The sequence below is a fragment of the Pelobates fuscus genome, chromosome 4 (assembly GCF_036172605.1).
Source record: "Pelobates fuscus isolate aPelFus1 chromosome 4, aPelFus1.pri, whole genome shotgun sequence".
In the NCBI taxonomy this organism is placed as follows: Eukaryota; Metazoa; Chordata; class Amphibia; order Anura; family Pelobatidae; genus Pelobates; species Pelobates fuscus.
The window spans coordinates 323,579,391-323,603,402 of record NC_086320.1 but is presented as its reverse complement, the minus strand read 5'-3'; the positions used below and the strand labels follow the sequence as shown (position 1 = coordinate 323,603,402).

Sequence of the window (24,012 nt, the reverse complement as noted above, 5' to 3'; positions counted from 1 at the left end):
CCTGCAAAGTGGAACGGAGACTGAGTAGAGAGCAGGTACTGTGGTCTTTTTTGGGGACGGTTGTCAATGCTGCCAAAGATCGATTTTGAAGCCAAGTGTATTTTGACCTTTGCGCGCATTGGCTTTAGAAGACTAGAGTTTTAAAGGTCGAAATCACTTTAGATACACACACACACTCATTTAATTTTTTTTAAGTTACCACCTCCCAGCTCATGGTTTTTAATCATTTGTACATCAAACACTCAAAGTCACATCCAGTAGTACATGTCAGGCTAGCCAGTTACTTGCTTGAAGCTCTGACCTTTATAATAATCTATACTTTATATAACGGTCTCTTCAATTAAGTCACATTGAAAGGTAGAGTCAAAGGTAGGCCTATATGCTGACCTTCAAGGGACCCAGACCTTATTTTGTCAGTGTGTCCTGTCCATCTCTGAGCACATAGAATAATATACATTGTCCTTTTAAAAGTTTTTTTTAACCATACCCCATGTCTATACTGTAAAAGAGACATGTAAATATGGCTGCTCTCTCAGCCCAAATTACTACTTGTGCCAGGTTCCTGTCTTAAGTTTCCACTGAAGAAAAATGTTCTGCCTCCCTTTAGCAGCACACGTACTCAAGTCCAGCTCTCACCCCTTTCAGTTGCACTCATCTCTGAGGTCTCTCCTTTCCTCCAGTTTACATGGATTTTGCTGCAAACTCCATGTCCGGTCATCAGACAGTAAAAAAAATATATGACTTTTAAAGTAAAAAGGCCTGGATATCCATCCACATGCCTGCAGCTTAACTGGTCAATTGTTTAATACATTTTTTTTTTACTTTGACCAGTAAGTGAGATTGTTTAGCATAGATGAGGGTATGTGTATGCTATTGGTTAAAGAGAGGCAGGGTAAAAAGAACTTAGCAGATGTGTCAAACAAACTCTTCACAGTAAAAAGGACTGATTTATCTTTATGCAGCCCAACTTATTAGTGTGGTCATTGCGCTAGGAAACTACACTGACTCCCCCAGGTATTTGCTTAACAACAGATTTAACAAGAAAATTATCCAGCACCCATAAGCATCCCTACTACTTAATATGTATTAAGGAGGACATTATCCTGCCAAGCTCTTGCGTTAAGCACTGAGCATGTCAGACCATTGGGATACATGGTAATTTGAGGGAGTACAATAATTAAAATCATTATGATGCTACCAAATCAAAAAAGTGGATCTGCAAAGCAGGTCCTCTGTATGAGAAATTGGAAGGATAATGAGTTGGTTATTTCCTCCTTAACAAAAGGGTTTTAAATGCCAGCAGGGATACATTCCCAGCTGTTACCAGGAAGCACCAGGTATCATTTGATACCGGAGGAGCTCATCTGTTAGCCGGGGCCACAGTTGGTGGCCCCAGACAACATGAGCTGCATGCACTGCACATAGGTCTTTAAATCACGGCGGATTAGCAATTTAACTGAATACTGAAATAAACACACAAATACAGCAGGTCCACACAGGATCCCACGTTAACCAGCAGAGATCTTAGGAATCCTCACTCCTGCAACATAAACAGGTTTCTAATTTAGAAATCTCAGATAAAAGGGTAAAGTGTCAGGCCAGCAAGAGGAGGACAAGGGACGCCAATGCGGGACTCACATGGCAAACTTCAGTCTGGCCCCAACGGGGAATCGGCTGACTTTACTGATAAACAGAGAACTTTCTCGTCCCTAGCAGACAGCTCCAGATACACCCATAACGGACTTGACAAGCTATTTACAAGCATTTTAGTCTAATCGCTGAACCACTTCAGCAGTCTCCTACATGTATTGCTATTTTAGTTTGTTTTAATTTTTATTGATGCCTCTTTCTAGCAAGGTGACTGTGTTTAAATCAAGTTTGTTAGGCCCTCTATTTCTATTTCTATGCTAGTCTAGCCTCTCTATGTGTCATCTCACCTAGCTACCGCTATACTGCAAACCGTGATTATGCATTAGGGCAACAACAGCACGGAGAAGCCAAAACAGATAACTAAATGCCAATTCATATGTTGGATAATCCCACTATAATAATCTGCTTTAGGAGAGAATAGAAACTTGCTACAACCACCGATATGACTCTAGCCACCTAACATAGGTACATCTTGATGCCACACTAACACGATCCTAAGAGCTCAGTACTGTTACTCGTCTTATGCTTGCATGTGTCTTGAATTTTCTGTTTCTTTAAACGGTGAGCTTACTACTTACCCATGTGTTACCAGATGCCTGTCTAGCATGATTTAGTGAGTTACCATTCGGACCTTAAGGTCCTTAGCTTGTATTACCAAACGAAAGTTTAACAATAAAAATTTAAAAAATGAGGCATTGCAGTTCTGGAAATGTAATCTAAAGTTTGCGTATTGTTATACCAACCCTATACTGTAAATCACTTAACGTTTCCTCCAATCTCTCTTCTGTACCCCATCTTACATGCCTCTAATAAAAGAAAGATTGACAAAAAAAAAAAAAGGGTAAAGTGTGTTACAGTAGTATTATTGATATTAAATAACCACCAACATGCATAATAGGGCTCCCCAAGTGCAGACCATTGGCAAACTATTAAAGGGACATTATAGTTACCCAGACCACTTCATCTCATTGAAGTGGTCTGGGTGCAATGTCCCTGTCCCACTTAGTCCTGCAATGTAAATCATTGTAGTTTTTGAGAAACAAATAATTACCTTGCAGGACTAAGGCGGCACTTCCTGAATGCAAGCGGACTCTGCATGAAATCCCCATTTGAAAGCATTAAATCAATGGTTTCCAATGGGGAGGGCCTAATGCACACATCTCCCCACACCCCGTATCGGATGAAACTGCAAGAAGCAGAGTGCAGATGGACATCGGCGCTGGAGTTGGATAAGTTGATAAAGTGTTTAACCATTTAGCTGCCAGTGGAAGGGTGCGGGGAGGACCAAAAGGGACTATAGTGTTAGGAATACAGATTTGTGAAAATAGCACCATAAATTTAATTTGTATGTAGCATACTAACGAACACTGCATATTTTGGAGAGGCACGTCAAAGGTTATCCTGAAATGCCAAGCCTTTTAAGTGGATTTTGACATCCATTAAATACATTGCGACCATGTAAGCTCATGTGAGGAGGGGCCTTATTTTCTATTCCTGTAGTTCTATGTTTGTTGCAACTATGTTTTTATTACTCCATCTGTTGTACAGTGCTGTAGAATATGTTGGCACTTTATTTACTTTTAAAGCAAATAAAAAGAAACAAAAAACAAAACAGGTCTGATTTTGCAAATATTTATTTCAAAAAGCAATATAATTGTGCAGTTCTCCAAATACACCAATAGAGGGCATAGAATACTAAAAATTAAATGTATGTAATGATACTCTTACAATAAGAACAAAACCATTTACAGAACATACGACACTCTATAGATTTTTTTAAAAAAAAGAAAAAAACACAAATATATACACACATAACACAAGGTGGAGAGGACATATGTAATTAAAAATTTGTGCCACATCAAATCAGTATAAGGGTTTTTTTTTTTTTGTGGAAAGAAGAATCCACAAGCTAAAAATATAAAGCACAATGACATTTTAACCTCTAAACAGTATATATTTAACTAATACTTTATTTGGGTAGAAAAGCTTTCAGTACTCTCTTGTACCGGGGAACAACCCCTCTGGTACACTTGCATACCATTTTAAAAAGTACTAGAGGCTTCCCAAAATAATTCTTCTGATGTTGGGAAGATCCCCGCAGCAACGAGTGCACTGCAATGAAAATTTGAGTATTTTCGTGCTTCTTACATGTCACTCCACAGCAGTCCTGTATTAACCCCAGAAAGGTGTCATTCTAAAACTTCGGCACATATATATTCAAGTAATACCTTGTATACGCATTTATCAGAAAACGGGTCATCCTAGTGTGGTAAGACATTCAGCTATAAAGCATGTTCATATCAAACAGTCGAGAGACTTCAAAGTAGACTTCTTTATTTGTGCTTTCTCTCCATCAATGACACTGTAGGGCAGGTGCATGCCACCTACGGTACTCCACATGTTGTGGACTACATTGTGGGAGATTTAGTCCACAATATCTGGAGTGCCGTGGGTTGCCTAACCCTGCTATAGGGTATATGTTACCATACTTGCACAGTATTAACCCTTTAATGAAAGCATTTCTAAGTCCATTACAGTTCATGCTCACAGTGTTTTAATTAGTATTTAAGATTAATCCCTCTGCATACAAGTCCTACAATGGTAAGATGACATCACTTCCTTGTTAACGGTGATTGCGCCTGTAAAATAGATTCCACAGGGGAGCAAGTTTGATTGCACAGATTGCAGTGCACATTTTTGATAAATGATAGCATTAGGAGGCGAAAGAAGAACGCTGTATGCTGTCTCCCTACACTGAAAAAAACAAAACAAAAAAAAAACGCCCATTTATAAAACAGAAAAGATGTAAAACAAGTGATGTAAACAATTTTCAGCTTTCTCTACTAAAACCTCTAAATTACAAAAGAAAAAAAAAAAAAATATATATATATATATATAGTTTGCATTAAGCAACACAAATATAATAAACAAAACCATTCAAATTTTTTTTTTATTTCTTTTGTCTTGGGAAACCCATTTGAACTTTATTGTTCTTCAAATCTTGTGAATTACAAGATACAAGAAGTGCATACAAAACAACAACTATTCTGATGCAAGGTTTTACTTAGACTTGTATATGAAATGTGTTTACAAAAACATGGTAACTGTAGTTTGTAGAAAAATTAACACAGGTTCAGAATTCAACGCATTACAATTTGACCTTGTGTTAGGAATTTAAAATGGACAGCAATTTTAGATGACAAAAAGTGCAATGTATTTCACTGAAATCAACATTAAAACTTAGCAGCTTTAATACAAAACATGAAAATAAGAAAAACAGAAAACAAGACAGATTTCCACATTATAGTACGCCGTGGCTTTGTGATGTGCGGTTACGTTATCAGTGATCTATTGTAGTGTAAGCTTTTTTGTGCACTGTAGATGTTTGTGGTCCATGTTTTAAAGCATTCAGTGCCTCCAAGAATACACAAACATATGCAGTGCCAATGGCAGCTGTTGCTACCTGAACACAGTGTTACCTAAAACTCTGTTCAGAAACAAGCTGAAAAAAGTGGTTAAAAATTTGAGAACTCATAAAAACCCAGCCAGTATGCTGGCCATAGAAAAAGAGGCAGACCAATTTGTAGACCAATCCTGCCCTCTCTCATCAAAAAAAAGGTTTGATTTAAAACACAAATCTCATGCATCAACCAAGATTTGTGCTTTTTAAGATATGGTCTAAGTGTTGCTCTGCTGATTTCCGATGGAAAAGTGATTACATTTGTGATCAAAAGATGCAGATAATTTTTCTGTAACTGCATCCATTTGCTATAAGCGTCAGTGCCTCAATTGTATTATACTGAAATTCTTTGAAATCTCTCGCTAAATGACTTTGCCTGACTTTAAAGAATAGTAGAATATTTGAGATATGAACACTTCTTAATCTAGTGCAAAAAAAGTCATATCCATGGGATTTGTGTACATATAGGTTCAGAAACATTTTACAAACTTCAAAGGATCTGATTAACATTAAAAATGAGAACTATTTATGTGAGTAAGGACTTATCAAAAACAAATTAACTTCACCAATATCACCAACAAACTGCTTGGCAAATTCTGCACTAGTTGCAGGAACAAGAGAAAGGATCGTAAGAAAAAATAAGCAAGTGTGTTAAAGGGGAGGAAAATTAATTCAAAATGTGTGTGTTCACTTGAGGTAAGAATGATTGTGCATATACCTCTACCTTGCCACAAACAGCAATATGATGTGTGTTAACTCCTCTAACAGGTAAGTTAGTTCAATTAAATACACATGCTAATCCTTTCACTGAACTGTATGTTCAGAAATCACTTACTTTAACCATAAGCATAAATTCAGTTCAAGAACCCATAGCCTCAATTTCATGGGTTAAATGTGAAAATCTAATCAGTGATCCATCAAATAGGCAGACATCACTCTAGAGTTCAGCTGCTTTTAGGTGACAAGGGAATCACATTATAAAGCCTTCCACAGAAGTGCACCAGTCGTGCCAATATGGAGGGAGTGTCACGGAAGAATAACCAAAACATACCTGTATATTGAATCAGGCAAATAGCTGCTAGTGCACAAATGAAATGTTATTGTCATTGCACAGTTCTGTATTAATTACAAATACCAGCAACAGCCCTTTCTCACTCAATCCTAAGGTGAGCAAACGTTCTTGTGCTACAGCAGCCACCAATTGGATTATTGCCACTGAGATCTTGGTAGCACAACATATTGATTATATTTTTAAATCTACGCTAGGTCAAGCTAGACATCCACACACTGTGTATATTGTTAACAGCTCAAGGTTAAAGGGACACTCCACTGCCCAAACACAAAATAAATAAAAATCACGGTTTAGTAGATATACCCCCAATAAAAAACATCCATGCGTTTAACCCCTTAAGGACCAAACTTCTGGAATAAAAGGGAATCATGACATGTCACACATGTTATGTGTCCTTAAGGGGTTAATTCAATTTTTTTCATTAGGGGGTTATATCTAAAAACAGTTTGTAGAACATGCATTTCTCTTATGGTTAGCAAGCACTCACCTTCTAAGCCCGCACAGACTTCCCCAGCTGTCCAATCACAGGCTTCCCAATACAGCTCAATGAGAAGTCTTTGCAAGACAGGTACTCTGAGCAATTCATGCCTCTTGAGTTTAGTTCCAATGAGCTAACGAAACACGGAAGTAACGGGACCTGTAGTCTGCTTGAAAACCAAGGGGGTGTAACCAGGTTAATTTTTAAAACGGTCAATTTCTATTTAAATCTGTACTATTTGCAAAATGAAAAAAAATAGCTTTTCAGCAAGCTAAAGTGCTTTGGGGTGCGGAGTGTCCCTTTAAGTCACTTGGATAAAAGCATGCACATATCAGGAAACTAGCTAACATGTGCGATTAGAACTTAACAAGCACTTATTGTTGGTATCAGTTATTTTTTATGTAAATTTGTAGATGTGCCTCTCACTTGTTGCTTAAAATTAAATACTTAAAGCGACCTTCAACATATCATAACCACAAGAGCCATAAGTTATGTTGTCAGGTCTCCCCTGAGCCTTCGTCTAGAAAGGAAGCAAAACGTTTAACCTGCAATTTACCAGTATCAAACAAGTGGAAGGACCGCTGGTCTGGGAGTCATTAACAGGAGACCGTGCCACCTGGTACTATCACCTGGAGTCCGGCTGTAATTTTATGGGGCATGAGTACCCTTAAGTGGTTTCCTTAAAAGGTGTACCATGCTTTGTTTAGCTGCTACCTAACAAATGTGTAAATTTTTATGTCCAACTTTGTGCTTTACACGTATAAATCCAATGTGCTCTACAATTTTGGCTATCAAAACGGTTTTCTTATGCAAGTTTCTGTACACCTACCAGATATAAAAAATACATTTTAAAAAAGTGCTTCCTTCTACAGAAATGTAACATTACACATTCTAATGTATCCACCTGTAGTACAAGTGGATACATGGAATCCATACAATAAATTATGTTATTGAGTGGAAATGTTACATTTTGGACATATATTGTTAAAGCATTAATTAAAGGGACTCGCTAGGCAATGTAATCATTTCATCTAACTTAAGTGGATATAGTGCCTGGAGTCTCCTGGTTCTATTCCTCCATTCAGTGTTAAACTGTTACCTTCAAAGAAGGGGAGGGTACGCTGAAGCTTTATTGGGAGCTTTGATAGGCTGAGAGTGGACAACCGACATTAAACCTATCACTGGTGCCCATTGCAGCTCAGGAGACACAAACCCAAATAACACAGATGAGCCTGAGTTTGGGCGCCGAGACCATCTCATTCTGTATTAAACACTCCAGGCACTATAACAACTTTAGTGAGATTAAATGGTTCCAGTGCCTGAAGTGTCCAGTGAATGTCAACATTTATTAAAACAAAATGGATTGTTCAAACACATTTCATAACATTTCAGAATATATAAAGTTTTTCTTCAAAAAGAAAAAAGGTACAAACACACACACACACATAAAATACTCCAGACATAAGAAAGCAACATTCATGGTGTGCACAATTTTGTATTTATATAAAAAAAAATTCACATATGCAAGCTGCAATCCTGAATATACCTGTACTGCTTACCATACATCGCCATCTGCTAGTTTAATTATAAAGTACGAGAGTGACAGAGTTGTGACTATTAATAATAAACTGAAATTTTAAATGCGTTTGACATCTTACATAATAAAAGCTCTAAGACATGTTTGCAATATTGATGTGGCTAAAATGAAGAGGAAACAGGTATAAACACAAACATTTATTAAGTTACCCTCATGTGCTCAGGTAGCCAAGAGCCTTGAGCAAATGACCAGAATCTGATTTTTTGCAGCCACTCTCAAGAAGCTTCATTTTATGTCTGATTGATTGATTTCTGGTTTCCGATTTGAGATCGAGGGATATGGGTATGGCTTTTCCAAAAATAAATAAAAACAATAAAAATAAATTTGAAAAGATGGCACAGTACCCCGAAAATGTTTAGTCAATCAATTTTGTATTACCAAAAAGGTCCATAAAGACATAATAAACCAACTCAGACAATTAAAAAGTAGAAGCAATAAAATCACACAGAAGTTATTTCACCGGGTATTGAATCCAATACAAGCGGAACTTGTTCATTGACCAAAATGTCAACTGTGTACAAAATGACAGTGGGAAGTCAGTAACTTATAACTGAAAAACCTCAATAGGTAACCAAGTACTGAAATGTCAGCAATTGCATTTCATATATGAAAAAAAGAACAAAAACCCCAAACAAACTAACAATAAAATAAATGAATTCCAGTTTGCGCACTTCATTTAATTTCCTTGATAATTCTAGTCTGTAGACAGAGTGATGCAGATGCTTGGGGACCTTGGGTGACTTTGCTGGTGTTTATTGGGCACTGCAAGTTCTGTCCTTTCCGAAATGTACATCAGTTTTTCCTCCTGTAGGCTACATGCACTAAATCTATTCTTTTCCTTACCAGTGCCTGTACTGGCAACACTCGTGCTCATGGGATTATGTGAGGACGTTGCGCCACTCATTTGCTCAAAGGATTTACTGAATACAGAAGTGGCAGTTCTTGCCAGGCTATGGCTTCCAGGCTTGGGGAGAGACTGACTGGTTGTCAATGTTAACCTCTTCAAAGATACTAGCTCCAGGTTTTCACTCATAGCCCTCTGGTTCTGCTTTCTGCTAAGATGCTCACGGCAAGACTCTCCAATGGAGTCACGTTCTTTTCCCCCAGTTCTGCCTCCAGCGGATCTTCTCTGGGCCTTTCCCAAGGGAGGCCTGCTAAAACTGCCGCTGCTACTGCTGTGGGACATGGCAGACTGACTTGAGCTAGATGCAGCCCTGGAGCAAAACCCTTCGTCCACCTCCGATATTTCCGTCAGCTCTTCCTGTAGTGTTAGTTCTGCAGCGTCTACAAACCAGAGATAAGGTTCACATCAGAATTCTGAGCTGAAAAGTAATTTTTTTTTGTTTTTATATCACCTGAAGCAAAATCATTGCAAGCTAAATCATTAGATACTTACCACCATTTGAAAAGGAGAGAACACAATACTTCACACCAGCAGTGTGAATAAAGAAACAGGCAGAATACCCGCAAAAGCATGCCCATAATTTATAGATCGTGAGGAGAGGCCAGTAGTTATTCATGCAAGTAGAGAGTAGATTAAGATCCCCACCAAATCAGTTCATAGAAAGCTAGAGAATTTTGTTCTTTATTCAAGCAAGGACCAAAACAGCGTGGAAAAAGAGAATCTCAAAACGGATTATTGCTGCAAATTGATAGACTGCAGAATGTAAAGGCTAACAAATGGAAAGGTCACAAGGTGCACTTCTGAAAGATTAGACATCTACTTGCAACTCCACCCCAATGGCTGGTCATGCATGCTTGCCGCTGTTAAATTAACTACGTCTTTCAAGTAGTCATTACTATATTACCAAGTAAAAAAAAAAAAAGGAAAATAGACGTAAAAAACTCCAAAATTTTTATTGCTTTGGTTGTAAAACTAGCATACATTCATGCATACTTCAGCCATTGTTCTTTCCATGTAAATACAAGAGGTAGTACCCTCATGCGACCAGGAATGGCAAGACTTGATAGGGGCAACATGCCAACATGCATGTACTATGAAATCAAGTAGAAGTGTACTTGTATCTTTTGACCCATGCAGTGTGACCCTTTCACTTGCAGGTACCTTGTAGCCCATCTACCAAGTGATTAACACTGCACTCTGCCAGGTGAGGTTAAGCCGTCTTCCATGAATCTCCTTACAGATTTTTGCCTTCTGATATCTGCCATTGGCTTGCCCTCAGTTCTAGGGTCTGCGCAGTTGTCCTGCACTGCCTGTATATGCTGAACATCATTCTCTGTTAGTGATCTGCCTCTCTCCCCATTCATGGTTTTCTCTCCAGGCACACATGTGACACTAATCTCAGGTATGACAATGTTGCCCAGATCTGTGTCAATACTAGTTTCAGGTTGTTCTAAAATGGGAAAATGAGACAAAAACAAATAGGATGGCTGAAAAGAAAAACAGAATGGAAACAAAATGGACCGAAAAACTAAAACCACAAAAGAAACCCCCATAAAATTATAATGTGAAATGAATCTTTAAAAAGTGAAATATGACAAGATCCCTAAAGGAGTTTTGGACTATGAAAAGGTTTTTGTTTTTAAAATATTATTTATTCTCACAATCATAAAAGAAAATGGCAGTCCAAAGTTAATTTTTACATGAAAACGTACCTAAACATAAAACATATTCCTGGGATACAATGTAGTCTATTAGATATTAAATATCATTCAAGGTACATTTTAAATGGCAAACTATATGCCAAATCGTGGGTGCAGAAACACTACTATGTGTCTGTCAGGAAGATAGCTGGTAGAGGTGTGTAAACATTGCCACATTACCAAAAGTAATGTTTTACACTGCAGTAGCAAAATGACAGGGACACTGCAACCGGACCACCTCATTGAGATGAAGTAGTTTGGGCGAGTATAGTGGCCTTTTAAAGAAAATCTATTATACAATATTTCAAATAAATGTAAGATAGAAGGGGAAATAGTCCACAATGGAAAACTTTGTGAAAGTTGAGAGGCCAAAAGCATCAAATAAAGAAAATGGAAAAAAATAAATATGGCTGAGAACAAAGATGATGTGAGAAATGTAGATTGATGAGGCCTACTGGCAGTCCTTCCAACGGCACTGCTGAAACCTTTTTGCCTCTAACTAGAACTCTCATGTTAAAACTGGCACATGACTAGAATGTTTGTATCAGTATCAGGATAGGATAGGAAACCAAATGTATTGGGATTAGGGTAACATTTTGTCTGGGACAGTTCTTTTACTGTGAAACACTATTAAAGAGATTACCGAGATAAGGAGTGTATAGTTAAACACTCTTGAATGTGTTATTGTGCTGAAAGGGACATACTAAGCACCAAAACTATTTTAGCTTAATGAAGTAGTTTTAGTGTACAGATCATGCACCTTCAGGCTGACTGCTCAATTATCTGCCATTTAGGAGTTAAAACATTTCTGTTAACTCCCCCTGTCCTATCCTATAATGTGGCTTGGGAGAGTGATCTGGGACCTTTGTTGGAGTCTTGCTGAGCAGCTCATTATCCTGTACTCCACTAGCTCTCGTGACATTCAACAGGAAGGTTACCAAGAGGTTCTTTTAAGACACAAACATATGATCTATTTGCTATTGATCATAGTTACTAGTTCTGTGTTATGACTATGATTTTTTTATTGGCTAACATCCTTTTTTTTGTATTGCCTTATGTGCAAAACTCACAAAAAAAAGATTTTTCAAAAATAAATGTTTTTCTGTTTCTGCAATCCTAGCCACATCTCGCCTGCCTGTGACTAAAATGGCTTCCATTAATTTTTTAAATTTTTTTTAAAGTTTATTTTCAATCCGATTTTACCCACACTCCAAGTACCAAAACAACTTTAGCTTAAGTGATTTTGGTGTGTAGCTTCACTCCTGCGGTTACACTGCGTGCTTACATTAGAAGTTCTTACCTCCGGCTTAGTTAATTGAATTTAAATTACACACAAAAGGTTCTAGCAGTCTATCAACAGAGCAGAGGGATTATAAATTCTAAATTAAACACACTGAACAGAAAGTTGAGCAGTGAGATAGCAGGAGCATAAACTACACATCAAATAATACCACTTTTATAAGTTCATCTAAATGAAATTGTTATAGTGCCTACAGTCTCCCCCCCTTAACTCTCCTTCACTAATAGTAGGCTTGGAAGCGCAGCTTCAAGCCACTCCTTCAAGCCCACTGTGTATGAGAGCCAGAAATCTTACTTATTGGCTCTCATACTGTAACATTACGTGTGCATGTGCAGTGCCGTCATGGTCGGCCATAGTGAATCACTGAATACAATGATTTTCTATGATGATATTGTAGGCGCATTGTGACGAGCACGCATTCCTCAGTTCTCCTTTATGAGGAGCATTTGATTGGCCCGAGCCAAGCTTCCATGATGACACAACCAGAGGAGGTGGTCGTGGCAGCACCATGGGAGACTGTGCTGGAGAGAAGGTTAGTAATTTGTTTATCTATTTTTAAGGGGCATCATGGCTGTAGTGTTAGAAATGCAGATATGTATTACTAATGTTACAATGTTCCTTTAATAATCTTTCTAAATTGCTCCCTTATATGGTAATTCATTAAACTTGTGGATAATTTGAGGCAATTTACGACATATCTAAAAGTAAGTGACAATGTTCCATGATCTGAACTGCGAACAAATGCTAACTCTATACCATGTTGCAGTGACCATTTTTTGCAGTTACTCTCCCAGAGTATATATATGTGTCAGTGATAAGATATGATGTTAAAACACAATATTGTCACACAAATGCCTATCTTCACTGTGTTTTTATGAGTGTCTCAATAAAAATAAAAAACACAAAAAAAATGCCATCTCTATAAAATTCTTAACACGGTCAATAAAATTGGCTCAACCTGGCTGAGAATATCCACACATAGCTCTTATAGGAGGCTGACTGGCTGAGAAATTGTATAGGACATCCAAAATAATTGTTTAATTATTCCTGGAAAACAAAATGTTAAACCTACTGCTGGCTGGATGTAACAGCCAGATGGACAGGAGATTAATTTTATAATAAATACACATTTCCCTAAAACATCTAGTGAACACATTTTAATTTCATTTTGCCTGCAAAATGCAGACCAGGCAGTGATCACTGGATGCTTAGATCTGGACGCTATTCAGTATGTGAAGTTGGGACATTTGACAATTTGGGGCTATGGTATTCGTTTTAAAACAGAGACCAAATGGCTGAAAATCTTTTTACATAGTTTGTTCTTATCTTAGAATAAGAATAAGAAATATACACAAACTGGATATTCAGAGGCACAATTACAGTATGCCTTCACAACGAAGACTTGCTAATGCGGCATCCTAGACTTCACAATAAAAGGTACTAAATCACTGCAATTTAATGTACAGGGCAAGTGAAGCCAAACTGCCTCGGGTGTTTAATCTTTATCTAGTCTGCAATCACTTACTAATCCTCTCCACTCTAGCCAAGCTCCTTTTATACAGGATTTTTCACCAAACAGCTTTCCCTCCATCCTGGCACTGATAATGTATCAGATCTCTCCACAGATTGATATTAACAGGGGATTTTTGTACAGACGTAAAACAAATCTGGATTCTAAAAAGGTCATGTGTAGCTTTAGTGGCTTTCTACGAGATGTGCAGCATTCAATGATTATACAGGAAGATGCTTACAAAGCGGTTTTTTTTGTGAGTATTGCAAAAAGCACTTGTCCTATAATGTTTTTGGCAATTTGAGTAAATTGGTCATAGAGGTCAACTGCTGATTTTCGTAGTATTTCTAACAATCCTGAATGTCTCAAAATGCTGTAGGCCAAACTGATTTATGCTTTACATTGACTCAGTCTAGATCATGTTCTCCAACTCATTTGTTTTTACTACTGGCTGGCAAAGCATTACAGGTCAGTGGTTAGTAACACAAGAGTCTGGGAGTTACCCATTAACCACCCACCAATAATACTTTTACTAAAGTTTAAAAAAAAAACAAAAAAAAAAACAGAATGATTCAAAGGTAGTTTTTTATTATTATTATTATTATTATTATTATTATTATTATTATTATTATTATTATTATTAGTTTACTAGAGGACAGAAGGCATCTCTTGAAAAAGAACCCAGTCACCCAGTACAAACGTTTGCAATCAATCAGGAATTGTTATTAAATGGGAACTATATTGTGAAACATACTATTGTAACCAAAAATTTAACTTTTCCACAGTTCACACTTTACTGAAAAACCCTGTAAGTGTAACAACTGTGACAACTGTGAGAGGGGGCACGAGGGAAGGAGTTCAAAGGTTAAGGGGTATCATACTGGTGAATTGATCTAGGAACGAGAGGTCAGTATGCAGGTTTACGCTCTTTTTGACTTTACCAAATGTAAATATTGGCATAAGAACCCCTGTAAGAGATGCAGTGACTCCCCAACCCATGATAAATAATTCTGCCACACACTGGATCTATCCCTTATTTCAGTCCCATCACTGGAAAGGAAACAGGAATAAAGCCAAACTGCAGCTTCTCCTAGCTTTCCTAGTAGTTTCAGCCATGTCATTTCATTAAAATAGTGAGCAGACTGTGTTTTTGGAGGATAATCAAAGCACATCTTGTGAAAATAAAGGGAGACCTGGTATTGGGAAAAAAATATCTGATGAGTATCTTATTTATTTTCATTGGGCAAAACGTGTAGCCCGTGATTTTTCAAAGAATATCCAGTATTAACCTAGGAAACAAAATTGACAGAATTTAGCAAGGATTAATATGAATATTGCAAGTATTAAGAAAATTGTATTCAGAAAACTGGGCAGTGTAGATGGGCTGAATGGCTCTTATCTGCCGTCACATTCTATGTTTTCTATTGAGTGAGCACTGTGCAGATCACTACCACATACCCAGAAAATCAAGCAGTATTGCGCCTTGTGTAGACCAAGGTAGTGTTTATTTCAGGTGCTGCACCCCATGCATTCACATACGAAGACCATGTGCCGCTTATTCTGTATGTACAATACATTTCTAACACCTCCTATACAATTCTGTTAACCCTCCCACCCCCCTTTACAGGGTTTACGCTTGTTTAAGTGCTCTTGTCTACTTCAGCCCCTCTTACAGCACGGTCTCTAAAATACAGCACCTGTCCTGTCCCTTTCTTTAGTCACACAGGCAACTTACCCTAGTACTTTCAGATGCCTATTCCTAATATCTTACCCTCCACACCAACCCATGTTATTTCTTTCCATGTCTCTTAACTTACCCTCTCAAAATTACAGACGGTAGGTTCAACCTACCAGTTATACTGGATTTCATACCCCATTCTGATTCACTGCACATCACTGGACAATACGGTCACAACAGAGTGTGTCAAAAAGAGCATCAACAACAGATGCCAGGAAACAGTGTTGGGGCTGGGACATGTCCAGGGATTGCATGGGTAATTAAAACCTGCCTATGAAGGAAACTCAATAGTAGTTCCACAGTCATCTGCATAAATCTCCTACTTTACAGTTTTGTTTAATTTATGTGGGGTTAAGTTATCTCCTACACAGAAGTCCTGTGTCATTTGGAAGCTTTGAAATTGTATATCCAAAAATGAATGGTTTAAGCTGCATGTTAAGACAGCAGACATTTACGCCTGACGTGCACTCTGGAAACATGCAGAATACATAGAAAAAAATTTTTTTCTCACCGTGTCGCTTCCATCGATGGCCTCTGATAGACATGCTAGTGACTGCATTTCTTGATATCCTAGATGATGTTGGTGTGATTTCCACTTGTATACATCTGGTTCCTTCTTTAATTCCCTTAATAGCTCCTTGGGGTAACGAAGCTTTAATGGCATTTGCAACCTTAAAAAAGGCAAAATAGGAAAGTATAAAAAAAAATAAAAAATAAAATACAATAACAAAATTCAAATGTGTAACTAACTACAGTAAAATATGAACCTTAACATTTACAGGGCTATACACTTGGGGCGAGAATTCAAAGTCAATTTCAAATTTAAGGCCAAAATAGCAGAACTAGAAACATAGCAGATAATGTTTCAGTTTTGGCTACTTTTACCTTATATTTAAAATTCTCTTTAAACCCAATCTCCACTCGTTCAAAAAAAAAAATCTTTGAAAACCTACTTCTTTAGGAAAGCATATCAATTAAACTGTGAACAGCTTTCCCTCCTCGCACCCAGATTCCTCTCCTGAAACGGTCATCAAAACAAAACACTAAGCCCTCAATGAACACTATCCTAGCAACCTACTTTTCTACCCTACTCTTCTCTTTTGTGTCACTATACCCCACTCCCTCTCAATCCCTCTGTTCCTGTGTGTCCAACTCGTCTGGTTACAATTACGTGTCTGTTAGTCCACCCATTGTACAGCGCTACGGAACTTGTTTGCGCTTTATAAATAAATTAATAACCCTGCCAGTGTCATTTCATCAGCTGGCTTCCTTTAAAATCCAAAATCTGTCATTTCTCCCAAGCTTCGCATAAGAGTCAAATCTACTTCAGGCAAAACTCTGGTTTGTCACACTAATAGAATGAGAGAAACTTGTTAAAACAAATTGCTTGGGAAAAAGAAGACTGGCAAAAAAGATGCTCACAAATACTAAATATATTCACACAAAGTATCTGTTGCCTGGGCAATGACTAGGCTCTTTGCTGATGTGTATGTATTTTAGGTAGAGAGATCAACAGAATGATAATGTGTAAAATAATTTCAATCACTCCGATGTGTGTTTTATATATGTGCAGCTTGGAAAACAGATGGTAGACAGGATGTGATAATAGAACTGCTAAGGAATTGTGTGAAATCCAGGAATCACATTTCAACTATGCAAGTGAAGAGCAAGATATTTTCTGTCAACAAGAACATTAAAATTCATGAGGTTGGTACCCAGAAAAATTACAAGCCACATTGTTCATCAAAGGGCTAAAGAAACTTTATAGTACATGAGAAAATAGATACACATGTTCTCTAAAAGGACAATCTAAGCACCAAATCAATGCTGGCTTAAAGGAACACTATAGTCACCAAAAGAACTTTAGCTTAATGCATTGGTTTTGGTGTATAGATCATGCCCCTGCAGTCTCCCTGCTCGATTATCTGCCATTTAGGAGTTAAATCACTGTGTTTATGCAGCCCTAGTTACATCTCCCTGCATGTGACTTACACAGCCTTCCTAAACACTTCCTGTAAAGAGACAGCTAAAGATTGCCTTTATTGCAAATTTGGTTTAATTTAGAATGTATTATCTTCTGCACTGTTAATAGCTTGCTAGACCCTGCAGAAGCATCCTGTGAGTAATTAAAGTTCAAATTACAGAGCAGGAGATAAAATTAAGAACAAGTAAGTTAACATCTGATTGAAAATGAAACCATCTCGTTGTCATGCAGGCAATGTCGGTCACAGCCAGGGGAGGTTTGGCTAGGGCTGCAGAAATGGAAACTAAAGCGATTTAACTTCTAAATGACAGGGAATTGAGCAGTGAGACATCAGGGATTGTTTTAGTGACTATAGTGTCACTTTAATGAATTGGTTAACTGAAGTAGCAGCCCAGCAGTGATCACAATGTCAAACTACACAAAATAAGGGTGCACTTCCAAAAATATACTTATTGTTAGTGTCCAAAATCTTCAAATAAGTGGTAAAACATGTAAAATAAAATATACCAGATAGTGCATGTCTGCACACACCAAACAAGCTATAAGACTTGCTTCACACTACTATGGCTTGTTCGGTGAGTGAAGATGTATGTTTAACAATGTATTGACTATCCAATGACTTCAGGTGGAAGGGGTTTTCAATCACTTTCTAATATCCCAAAAGGCCAGTTCCAAAGGCATAAAGAAAATTGTACCTATAAAATGGACTTTGTGGAGCAAGCTAAAAATATGAAAATCTATTTTATAGCCAAAAGCTACCCAAAGGAAGAGGTTGCAGGAGTCAAAGAATTAGATAGAGAATTGTTACCTGGTTACAAAGTTAGTAAACAGGGTACTTTTGACATCATCCTGTAATTTTTAATCTTTCAGATAACAGTGGTGCTATTAAGTCCACAATTAAATTTAAAAACACTGACACATTATATCATGTGATTCTTTGAGGACTATAATTCCATCCTGTCCATTAATCACTTTTTCATCATGCCACTGCAATAATTATTATTTATATATATATATATATATATATATATATATATATATATATATATATATATATATATATATGTATGTATTAACCCCTTAAGGACCAAACTTCTGGAATAAAAGGTAATCATGACATGTCACACATGTCATGTGTCCTTAAGGGGTTAAAAAAATTTTTTATTTCTTATTTTTTTCTCTACATGTATTGATGACTTTTTACACTGCATATATTGCAATGTTTCCCCCACTTAAAGTATTATATTAGATTAACATATCCCTTTATGCACTATTGTACTTTTAAATTTTATATATATCAAAAAAATAAAGGGAACACAAAAACAACACATCCTAGAACTGAATTAATTAAATATTCTTCTGAAATACTTTGTTCTTTACATAGTTGAATGTGCGGACAACAAAATCATACAAAAATAAAAAAATGGAAATACATTTTTCAACCCATGGAGGTCTGGATTTGGAGTCACACTCAAAATTAAAGTGGAAAAACACACTACAGGCTGATCCAACTTTGATGTAATGTCCTTAAAACAAGTCAAAATGAGGCTCAGTAGTGTGTTTGGCCTCCACGTGCCTGTATGACCTCCCTACAACGCCTGTGCATGCTCCTGATGAGGTGGCGGATGGTCTCCTGAGGGATCTCCTCCCAGACCTGGACTAAAGCATCTGCCAACTCCTGGACAGTCTGTAGTGCAACGTGACGGTGGATGGAGCGAGACATGATGTCCCAGATGTGCTCAATTGGATTCAGGTCTGGGGAACGGAAGGACCAGTCAATAGCATCAATGCCTTCGTCTTGCAGGAACTGCTGACACACTCCAGCCACATGAGGTCTAGCATTGTCTTGCATTAGGAGGAACCCAGGGCCAACCGCACCAGCATATGGTCTCACAAGGGGTCTGATGATCTCATCTCGGTACCTAATGGCAGTCAGGCTACCTCTGGCGAGCACATGGAGGGCTGTGTGGCCCCCAAAGAAATGCCACCCCACACAATTACTGACTGACTGCCAAACCGGTCATGCTGGAGGATGTGGCAGCAGAACATTCTCCACGGCATCTCCAGACTGTCACGTCTGTCACATGTGCTCAGTGTGAACCTGCTTTCGACTGTGAAGAGCACAGGGTGCCAGTGGCGAATTTGCCAATCTGGGTGTTCTCTGGCAAATGCCAAACATCCTGCACGGTGTTGGGCTGTAAGCACAACCCCGACCTGTGGACGTCAGGCCCTCATAACACCCTCATGGAGTCTGTTTCTGACCGTTTGAGCAGACACATGTACATTTATGGCCTGATGGAGGTAATTTTGCAGGGCTCTGGCAGTGCTCCTCCTGTTCTTCCTTGCACAAAGGCGGAGGTAGCGGTCCTGCTACTGGGTTGTTGCCCTCCTACGGCCTCCTCCAGGTCTCCTGATTTAATGGCCTGTTTCTTTGTAGCGCCTCCATGCTATGGACACTACGCTGACAGACACAGCAAACCTTCTTGCCACAGCTCGCATTGATGTGCCATCCTGGATGAGCTGCACTACCTGAGCCACTTGTGTGGGTTGTAGACTCCGTCTCATGCTACCACTAGAGTGAAAGCACCGCCAGCATTCAAAAGTGACCAAAACATCAGCCAGGAAGCATAGGAACTGAGAAGTGGTCTGTGGTCACCACCTGCAGAACCACTCCTTTATTGGGGGTGTCTTGCCAATTGCCTATAATTTCCACCAGTTGTCTATCCCATTTGCACAACAGCATGTGAAATTGATTGTCACTCAGTGTTGCTTCCTAAGTGGACAGTTTGATTTCACAGAAGTGTGATTGACTTGGAGTTACATTGTGTTGTTTAAGTATTCCCTTTATATAGTTGTGCCGTTCATCTATAAGTGCAGTGTGGTCTAGGGATCGACCGATATTTTTTTTTTTTTAGAGCAGATACCGATAATCTGTGAACTTTCAGACTGATAGCTTACCGATATTCAGTACATTTACCTTTTTTTTTTTATTAAGTCGTAAATGCACAAAATATACATGCCAGTCAGGTATTTTTATGTTTTCAAGAATATTTATGTGTGTGTGTGTGTAGTGGATGCAGTGAGAGTATTTGATTAGTGGATTGTATGTAAATATGTGCGGTAGGACTTTCCACCGCCCCTCCCCCATAGTGTTCCTTTCCACCCCCTCCCTCCCCCATAGTGTTCCTTTCCACCCCCCTCCCTCCCCCATAGTGTTCCTTTCCACCCCCCTCCCTCCCCCATAGTGTTCCTTTCCACCCCCCTCCCTCCCCCATAGTGTTCCTTTCCACCCCCTCCCTCCCCCATAGTGTTCCTTTCCACCCCCTCCCTCCCCCATAGTGTTCCTTTCCACCCCCTCCCTCCCCCATAGTGTTCCTTTCCACCCCCCTCCCTCCCCCATAGTGTTCCTTTCCACCCCCCTCCCTCCCCCATAGTGTTCCTTTCCACCCCCCTCCCTCCCCCATAGTGTTCCTTTCCACCCCCCTCCCTCCCCCATAGTGTTCCTTTCCACCCCCCTCCCTCCCCCATAGTGTTCCTTTCCACCCCCTCCCTCCCCCATAGTGTTCCTTTCCACCCCCCTCCCTCATAGTGTTCCTTTCCACCCCCTCCCTCCCCCATAGTGTTCCTTTCCACCCCCCTCCCTCCCCCATAGTGTTCCTTTCCACCCCCCTCCCTCCCCCATAGTGTTCCTTTCCACCCCCCTCCCTCCCCCATAGTGTTCCTTTCCACCCCCCTCCCTCCCCCATAGTGTTCCTTTCCACCCCCCTCCCTCCCCCATAGTGTTCCTTTCCACCCCCCTCCCTCCCCCATAGTGTTCCTTTCCACCCCCCTCCCTCCCCCATAGTGTTCCTTTCCACCCCCTCCCTCCCCCATAGTGTTCCTTTCCACCCCCCTCCCTCATAGTGTTCCTTTCCACCCCCTCCCTCCCCCATAGTGTTCCTTTCCACCCCCCTCCCTCCCCCATAGTGTTCCTTTCCACCCCCCTCCCTCCCCCAGTGTTCCTTTCCACCCCCCTCCCTCCCCCATAGTGTTCCTTTCCACCCCCCTCCCTCCCCCATAGTGTTCCTTTCCACCCCCTCCCTCCCCCATAGTGTTCCTTTCCACCCCCTCCCTCCCCCATAGTGTTCCTTTCCACCCCCCTCCCTCCCCCATAGTGTTCCTTTCCACCCCCTCCCTCCCCCATAGTGTTCCTTTCCACCCCCCTCCCTCCCCCATAGTGTTCCTTTCCACGAATCCCTAAACTTCGCAATGAGAATCATCCCACAGGGTAGAGCATTCATCTCCAGACTCCTGAGCCTACTCCCCACATTTCCGGATTACCAAAGCTGCATCTCCCTTAACGCCCAAGCCACAGCAGATCTACTTATGTGGAACATTTTTTCTCTCGAACTGGAATGGGTTTCTCCCGCAGGTATCTATACACTCCCATGTCAGTTGGACAGATGCAGCAGCTACCACAGGTTTCGCAGCCATATTTGGTGACGAATGGCTCTGGGGTAGTTGTCCTGAGGAGGTACAAGATATAGAGGGGTTCTACAACAACTCAACTCTTTTCGAGGTATACCCTATTGTAGCCACAGCAGTGGAGTGGGGGCATTTGTAGTCAGGCAAAACAGTACAGTGCTTTTCAGACAATCAGGCGATTTGCCACGTTATTAACAAAGGCCGCTCAGCTTCTTTGGTGATAATGAGGTTCATTAGGAGACTGACGTGGCTGGCAGAATGCAAACAGTTTTACTTGGTGTGCTGCCATGTCCCAGGAGTTTTAAACACTGCATCTGATCGATTGTCTCGCTTTCAATTTCAGGCTTTCCGAGAGTCCCTACCCACAGCCTCACATCTGGCCACGGCAGCCCTTCTGTTCCAATAACTAATTATGGACTAGACGAGTTACTGCACCATAGCCAGATCCTAACAAAACTGTCCCTATCCGCCAACACTCATACTGCCTATGACAGGGCATTTTCCTTATACAGGAAATTTATGGCAGATCATCAACTAGATAGCATGTTTGAAATAACCTCCTTGGTGGCATTTACCACTTTTTACCACCTCAAGTTAAGGTTATCACCCAACACAATTAAGTTGTACCTGACAGGCATCCAGCACCATATGTACTCCGCCTACCCCAACAACTCTCCTCATATGCCATCAGGGCCATACTTCAGGGCATATCCAAGGTTAACAGTCCAAACCCACAACAAAGGATACCCATCCACAAACAGTGGGTCTAGTACATGTCGGATGTACTAGATTCAGCCCCGTTCGAACCTCAGACTAACTCAGTCATTAAAACAGCCATGTACCTGACCTTTTACGGCTTCCGGAGGCCATGGGAATTCAACATAAGTGGACAACATAACGCACAACTCTGCCTCCGTGTCTCCCACTTAAGGAAACATCTAGATCATTACATACTCCCTATACCCGTGACCAAAACGAGCCAACTAGGTCAACCTGTCCACATTCTTTATTATCCCACGAACAATTCCTGGTGCCCAGTAAAGGTTTTCGATTCCTATTATCTCACCGTACAAAATCACTCCTCACTTACGCTTCTGTCACTGCACAAGTGTCAGGATTAATAGTTGATCCAGCACGCAAAACTGTATCACGCCTAGGACTAAAGGTAACATCTTACCGGGCCTTAGAATGACCGGACTTAACGTACCAGAGAATAGTCAGAATATTTGCCGAGGTCAGGGACACTGAATGAGACACAATGATGAGGGAAAGCCAAAAGTCAAGGATACCAGAATACAGGGAAGTCAAAACAAAGCCAAGGTCAATAACCAGAAATAAACGCTCAAGAACACACTCTCTGACAACCACTAAGGGAATCCACGACAGGGCAATGAGGAAAAGGTAAAAAAAGGAGTTTAAATAAGCCTCCTTCAGATCCGATTAGCCATACCAGGCCTTTAAACCCACAATGTGTGTGTGTGTGTGCGCGTCCTTTACGTGATGTCACACGCACGCCAACGTAGTCAATACCATGGGTGGACGTGGAGTTATGAATTAGTGTGGATTCACAGTGGCCGGCGTCGTCCACCAACATGCTGCAGGAGTCAGATACATTGCCGCATGGCCGCTGAACGGCACTTCCGCATTTGTCAGGAAGGCAATTACTGCAGATACCGCAAGGTGAGGATGAATAAGTTACAACGAGGCTAGCCTCACTACATCCAAATTCATGTTTTACGTCCGCTTATTGTTAACAAGGCTCGGCATTAACCCTAGCAATTATTCAGGACACTAATTTAAGATAGGGTCCGCATCTACGGCATCAAGCCAGGAGGTTCCAGTCCAGGTGATTAAAATTGCTAGAAGTCATCAGCATATACAACATACATACCTCAACCGGTACAGGAGATGCGTTAAGCCTTTGAAAAAAATGTCCTCTTAAAGTACTTACGCTGTATTATGTTCTTTCTCCATAAATGTGTTTAAGTATGAGATGTGTTCCTTTTTGCCCACTTTATTTACTGGGCTACAGCATACATCTGTTTCGGCACACCTCAACTGACTTTTCATATCAAGGTTTAAGAAAACAATCTTACCTGAATCACAAACCGATGTAGCCCCGAACACAATATATATTATATATATATATATATAT

The 24,012-nt window shown here is 39.8% G+C and overlaps 1 protein-coding gene across 3 annotated transcripts in view; it reads right to left on the bottom strand.

Moving 5' to 3' along the window:
• Positions 1–8,381: 8,381 nt before the first annotated feature.
• HYCC1 (hyccin PI4KA lipid kinase complex subunit 1) overlaps positions 8,382–24,012 on the bottom strand; it is a 123,573-nt gene continuing 107,942 nt past the window's right edge. The window contains exons 10-12 of one of the 3 annotated variants that reach the window (XM_063452381.1): positions 15,921–16,080; positions 10,400–10,611; positions 9,437–9,541 (exon numbers count right to left, since the gene is read on the bottom strand). In XM_063452381.1, coding sequence (XP_063308451.1) covers positions 9,527–9,541; positions 10,400–10,611; positions 15,921–16,080 — 387 coding nt within the window. In that variant the 3' untranslated portion in view covers positions 9,437–9,526. Of the gene's footprint in view, positions 9,542–10,322; positions 10,612–15,920; positions 16,081–24,012 lie in introns of all 3 variants that reach the window. The other 2 variants (XM_063452380.1, XM_063452379.1) reach the window with 2 other exon arrangements.